The 6,287-nt window shown below is 36.5% G+C and overlaps 1 protein-coding gene across 1 annotated transcript; it reads left to right on the forward strand.

Annotated features, from left to right (window-relative positions):
- Positions 1-2,275: 2,275 nt before the first annotated feature.
- On the forward strand, positions 2,276-4,885 carry LOC130721569 (membrane steroid-binding protein 1-like). Its single transcript, XM_057572369.1, has 2 exons — positions 2,276-2,672; positions 4,308-4,885. The coding sequence occupies exons 1-2, from the start codon at positions 2,359-2,361 to the stop codon at positions 4,648-4,650; spliced, it is 657 nt and encodes a 218-aa protein (XP_057428352.1). The 5' UTR covers positions 2,276-2,358; the 3' UTR covers positions 4,651-4,885.
- The last annotated feature ends 1,402 nt before the right edge of the window (positions 4,886-6,287 follow it).

The raw sequence follows: 6,287 nt of genomic DNA on the forward strand, positions 1-6,287 counted from the left end.
ACTTCACAGTCTTGTGCATGTACTTTTTTACTCTTAATTGCTGCCTCCACTGATATACTCCACCATTTACCACACCATTGCCACAACCAACTAGCACCTTCCACCATGCCGATGCCATTGTTCTTCCACCACAAACCTTTGCCATTGATCACCCTCAACCACCTTGGCCGTCACCTGGCATTCTTCACGGTTTCCGCTGCTCAACACTCGATCATTACTTGGTGCATGGCCTCATCATATGACTGACTGACTGTCATGCTTATTATATTATAGTATTAAATTTTTTGCCCTAATTTTTCACATATAAACAACTTTAGAAATGTAATCTAGGTGGGTGTAGATTGGGTTATTTCTTTCTTTTGATATTTTTTTTGGTCTGTTCATCTTTTTTTCATTTTTATGTGGGTTTTGGTTACAAGCCATGTCTCCATCACCTTCCGGTGGCGGCCATGGCTCTACTTCCTTCCAACGGCTTTTTCGTTCTCCACTGCCCCTCTCTCCTCCCTTTACTCCACCTCTCTCTCCTCTCCGAGTCTCCCCTCCTACTGAGGAAGCGGGAGTTGCTCCCTGCCACGTGAAATTTACACAACATAGGTTTAGATTAATTTATTGTTTACCATAATAATAGTATAAATATAAAAACCCAAACTCATATCAATTCTACCTGTTCCACTCAATCTCACCTACTCTGGTTGTTGGACAAAAAATGAGAAAATCACTGAAGAAAGAAGCATGGTATATTTTTCTTAGTAATTTAAAATTTAAAAAGAAATGAGTCAAGACTTAAAATGCATGCTTCACGTGATAGGAAACAACTCTATTCGTGGCCTCATTTTGCCTTGTAATATAAGCGCATGTAAGTTGGTTTGTAAACTTGATTGCTTGATGTGATTAATGGTCTTATATTAAATAGTTATCTTAATCTTTGTTGTTGCTTAATTCAACAAGATTGGGAAGTTATTTTAGCATTAACAGTGATTGTGCAGTTTTATTGTTATATTATTTTTTTTTTGAAAATATAATTACAATTATACATACACATATAAATATTATCCAAATATAATATCACATGTTAATAATGTGCACATATTGTGCAATTATTAGTTTGAGAAGGTTTTGGTCTTTTTCTCACTGGTCCTGGTCCTCTTTTATCAATCGGTGATAAAACTGACACACTACTGTGGTGCTGTTCCAGAATTCGGTCCCCACCCTTTCTCATGTCTTTGCCAAACAACTTGACGCAGTATTTTTCAGTGGTTTTCCTCCTTGTTGCAATTTTCCATCATGGTAAAATCCACCGAAACAAACAATGTGGTAAAAAAAGTCTTGTTTTTTTGTTTTCTTTTTGTTGTTCTTCACTTCTTGTTTGTTATGATTTCCAACCCACCAGAAAAAACTAAAAAGAAATTGAGGGACCAATTTGGATTATATTATTATAAAATCTAAAATCAACATTGGTGGTCTAGATGGTACTTGTTGCAACTCAATTCCTTCGTCCAAGAGTTCAAATCCTGCTGTAACCAAATTCCAACATAAAGACTAAGAACTTATTTTACATTTTTTATTTTTATCTCTATGCTTTGTGATGACAATAACAAATGATATAGGAGGTGTTTTAGGGGATGTAATCGGTGTTTGGATTGGAGATTTTTATGCTGGAACGTTTACGGGTGATGGTCTTCTTTCTGAGATTCAAGCTTTTCAGATGAGTCTTTTGTTAGTCTGGAGGGGGAATTTTCAACGGGTTGTGTGGCATAGGTTGCGGAAGAAGTATAATTACCATTTGTACAGTAGTGCTATGTTGGATTAGCACTTCCTTCTTGTGCGTGACTAAGAAATCTTCACGTGCTTCATTGTTCTAATGAACCAGCGGATTGCCTTGCCGGACTTGGGGCAGAACTGCAATGTTTGTTGACAGAGTCAGATTCATCACCTGCTCCTATTTTCCCTTTTATGGTCCCTGATATATTAGTTTTGTAGTTTCTTTTTCATTACCTCTCATTCATTAAAAAAATGGTTATATAGATATTTTATTTACCAATTATTATATTTATCAAGTCAAATAAATAAATAAAATTTATAAGCAAGTCAAATAAATAAAAAAATAAAATATAGAGGAAACAAATTCTAAATAGAGTTTAATTTTGATGCATCGACGGTGTACCAATCAGATTTCAAAACAGAGATTTTCTCACATCCTTAAAATCTGATTGGTTGACGGTGTAAAAAAACTTCGGTGCATCAAACATTTTCTCTTCTAAATAACCTTTGAGTTGTTCACATTTCAGTTTTCACAACCTCATCCCATTCTCTGTCTTCTACGTTGTTTCTCTCTCTAACACAAACACACTGATAGATATGGCGGTGCAACAGTGGGAGACCCTAAAGGAGGCCATCGTGGCCTACACCGGCCTATCTCCGGCCACCTTCTTCACAGCCTTAGCACTTGTCTTCGCTATTTACTACGTCGTCTCTGGTCTCTTCGGTTCCTCCCCCGACCACAACCGCCACCAGCACCGCCACATCGAAGAGGAGGAGCTGCCGCCTCTACGCCCGCCGGTTCAGCTCGGAGAGATCACCGAGGAGGAGCTCAAGGCCTACGACGGCTCCGATCCTGCCAAGCCCTTGCTCATGGCCATCAAGGCTCAGATCTATGATGTGTCTCAGAGCAGGTGTAACTAGCATACTACCCCTCAACTTGATTCTCTGTGTTATCTTTGTGCTCCATGCTTATTTTTGGGTTCTGGGTATTCTTTATTTTGTGTTGAATCTTTGTGTTAGCTTCCAAGTTGGGATTTTTTGAGGTTCCTGATTTTTGGGTATTTAGCATATGTTATCAGTTTCTCTTGTAAAATCTTTCCAGTTCCTTTTATGCTTGTGTTTTTGTGATTTTTCTGGTGCCCTTTTTTTGGAGATAGTGATTCAATTTGATTTTTTTTAGATCAGCTTTTTCCTTTTGTTAACTTTTGTGTGTCTCTTTACTCTTTAGTATGATTATTTTTGTTGCTCATGTGACTTGTGATGAGAAGAGGATATGCTTCTCATGTTCTTAAGTCTGTGGTTTGAGTAGAAAATGTGAAGGTGGGAATTGAATGGTTGAACACAGGATTCATATTAAGTTTGGTTGTGTTCAAGTGAAGCTCTCTTTCACTTTTCAATGCTCCATTGTCCCTTTTCTCAACCCCATCTACTTGGTTGTGTAGGTGGAAAGTAGACAATAGACACTGGAGAATGGAAATGTTTTTGAATTATAGTTGTGACAATGAGCTGAAACATGTTCATTTAGTTTTTTTTCTTCTTATGTTTTTGTTGTGTCAATGATTTTCATTTTAATTTTGTTACCTTCTCACTCTTAGCCTGCTCAACCAAGTTGACCCTTAGTCAGTAGTTTTTCCTTAGCTGAAAGAATGTCACTGTTATTGTGCCTCTGCGTTTCTGTGCACTTCCCAACTATGTTAACTATAGTTTTGAACTTTTGATGCATCTCAAAATAGACAAAATATAGCACTCATATGAGCCTTATCATGAATGGGCTAAATTTTTGTGTTGGATGCTATTATGAAGATCTGAGTAATGTAATATCAATCATTTTCTTCCTTTGTCGGAGCAGAATTACTCTCTAGAGCCTGTAAATGTTGGATTTGTGTGCATATTTAGTTTTACCTGGAAGTAATGTTTTGTGGTCATTTGTAAAGAAGTCGAGTTGACTTGGACTATCCCATCTATTATATAAAATCAAGTTGATCTATACGGTAGGATTTTCACACAATTTTTATGCAGTGTATATCATGATGTAAGTCTCTGGTGTAAGGATTAGGTGGATATTCTGGTCTATGGTTTGTCTAAATACAAATTCATATCTCCTGTTTTCTGTTTCTAGACACAGTCAATTTTAATTTTAGTCTGGTCATTGCAATCTAACTGCTTATATTTTCCTCTGAAATCAACATTTTTTAGACCCCTTTATTACCCAATGAGCAGAATCTTTTGTCCCTTTGGTGTTTTTTTCAGTTTTGATTAGGATCAGTTAGTAAGTTAACACTTGTTAGTTGTTGAAGTTTAGTTAGGAAGGTTAGTAAAGTTAGTGGCTGTACATATACTTTAAACTCGAGTGATTAATGTGAAATTCAATTTTTATCTTTCAATAGTTCATAACATTTTTTGTTGTAATGTCTGCTTGGTATGTTCCAATCCATGTTTTTACTTGAGAACACAGTTGTTCTCTCGGTTATGCAAGCATGTTGTTATTTGTTTGTTGATTTTTTTATTAACGTCTTACTTTTCTCACATGTAAATTTGTCTTCCAGGATGTTTTATGGACCCGGTGGACCTTATGCTTTATTTGCTGGCAAGGATGCTAGCAGAGCTTTAGCAAAGATGTCTTTTGAAGAGAAAGATCTCACTGGGGATATTTCTGGTCTTGGCCCATTTGAGCTCGAGGCCTTACAGGACTGGGAATACAAATTTTCAGAGAAGTATGTAAAAGTTGGAACTGTCAAATCAAATGTTCCGGTGTCTGAAACAGAATCAACTGGCGAACCATCAGAGTCTACTCCCCGTGATGTTGATGCTGCTAAGCCTGCTGAAAATGGCCCATCAGAAACTGCTGCCGTTAAAAGCGATGAAAATGTTGATGTCAATAAAGATTAATTTGTTGGCTGTCTCATAAATACTGTTGGGGAAAAAATGAAGAAGATTAATAGCTGCTGAAAACACTAAGCCAATGTCAGGGCAGGTTTCTTACTTTGTAGTGTGATTTTCATTTATCTAGGTTTCACTTTTCTACCTATGTTTTGAGTACACTATAGAATGATTGTCCTTTTTTTCCTTGCCGTGTTCGTAATACGGTGGTGGTCCCTCTCAATAAATGACTTTTCTGGGATTCGATTTTGTGACTCCACTCTTAAGGGGATTTAGCTTGCCTAGTACTGAATCAACACCCGGTTGGTAAAACAATTGTCTTTTAATTAATATAATAAAAATAAATGCAACAAACAAGTTAAAATTTGAAAGTTTCTTAACATTTGTATCACTTTGGAGTAATTTGCTCCCTAGATCTTGATCTCTTTGAAGCATTAGACTTCACCACACACTGGCATTGCTAGACACACTACAATAGTGAGTGGTTGAGCTTCATGTTGATGGCAATCGGCTCTCAAACTGCAATTGCTGAGCTTGTAGAGGTAGAGATGAGTCTTCTCAATGTTTAGGAATTAGGGCATAGCGAAGTTACTTGTGTGTCAGATTGTAGGGATGTTGTGGATCCACTTAGAAACAATGTTGATGTCTGTAATCTCTTGTAGAGGAATGATATTGTGAGGGCCAGGGATCTGGTGAGTTGGGATTAAAGTGTAAGTTTTTTACATGTTTTCCATGAGCAGAATAGTGTAATTAATTTAACTCGTCAAGCATCATGGAAGGAGTCTCCTATGCTCATTTCAAACTTTTCCCCTTCTTTTGTTATTTGTAGTTTTTGTTTAGACTTTCTTACATGATTGTTTTGTTTGTCTTTCAGTTTTCAAAGTGTAACAAAAAATTACAATTTAGATTTGTGGTTATTGGGAGTCACAGATAGTAATTTTATTAAAGTTTGTCATATAGTGTGAAACATCAACCTTCATTTTAAACGTCATTTAATTAAATTTTAAAATTTAAATTTTGGACATGGGCTTTTGGCCCAAACTAGCTACTAAACCCTAATTTAATTTTCCTTTAAATTGACACAATGACACTGCAGCAACGCAGCCGAGTCTCTCACACCATCACATATGTGTGTCTTTCTTCCTCTTTTTTTCCTTCATTCTGATTTTGTCTCTTCCATGCTTTACTCCTCTTTTCTTGTTGTGTCCTTTCATTTTTTTCAAGGTCGACCCACAAAGGTGTGATGTTGTCGATGATCGGGGAAGATAATTGGTGTTGATGTTTTTGAATTGGCCAAATTTTCCCTCTAGGAATTTGATCCCTAGATCTTATCCTTCCCAACCGACATGGTCGATCTGGAAGACATAATGATGTTGCGGCCAAAACAACTATCGACAATGTTCAAGTATTTCCCTAACCAATTGTAATTGAATTGGCCAATTTGACCTATTTCAACCCGATTATTTGATATGCTATGGGCGACTTGCATATCGATCTCTCTGGTATAACAGATCATCCATGTATTTGATTTTCGGCTAAAAAAGTCAAATTGGAATTTTCATAACAATGATTTGATTGTCTTCTTCATTTTATGACATCTTCATGACTTTACAAGTTTTGCAAATTTACTTTATTTTTTAAACTAT

The sequence above is a fragment of the Lotus japonicus genome, chromosome 5, assembly GCF_012489685.1.
Source record: "Lotus japonicus ecotype B-129 chromosome 5, LjGifu_v1.2".
Classification (NCBI taxonomy): domain Eukaryota; kingdom Viridiplantae; phylum Streptophyta; class Magnoliopsida; order Fabales; family Fabaceae; genus Lotus; species Lotus japonicus.

Excerpts from the sequence above, each read along its gene's own strand:
- LOC130721569 (XM_057572369.1), top strand. The coding sequence starts at position 2,359 with ATGGCGGTGCAACAGTGGGAGACCCTAAAGGAGGCCATCGTGGCCTAC. Across the intron at positions 2,673-4,307 it reads TATGATGTGTCTCAGAGCAG|GATGTTTTATGGACCCGGTG; the intron begins GTGTAACTAGCA and ends TTTGTCTTCCAG.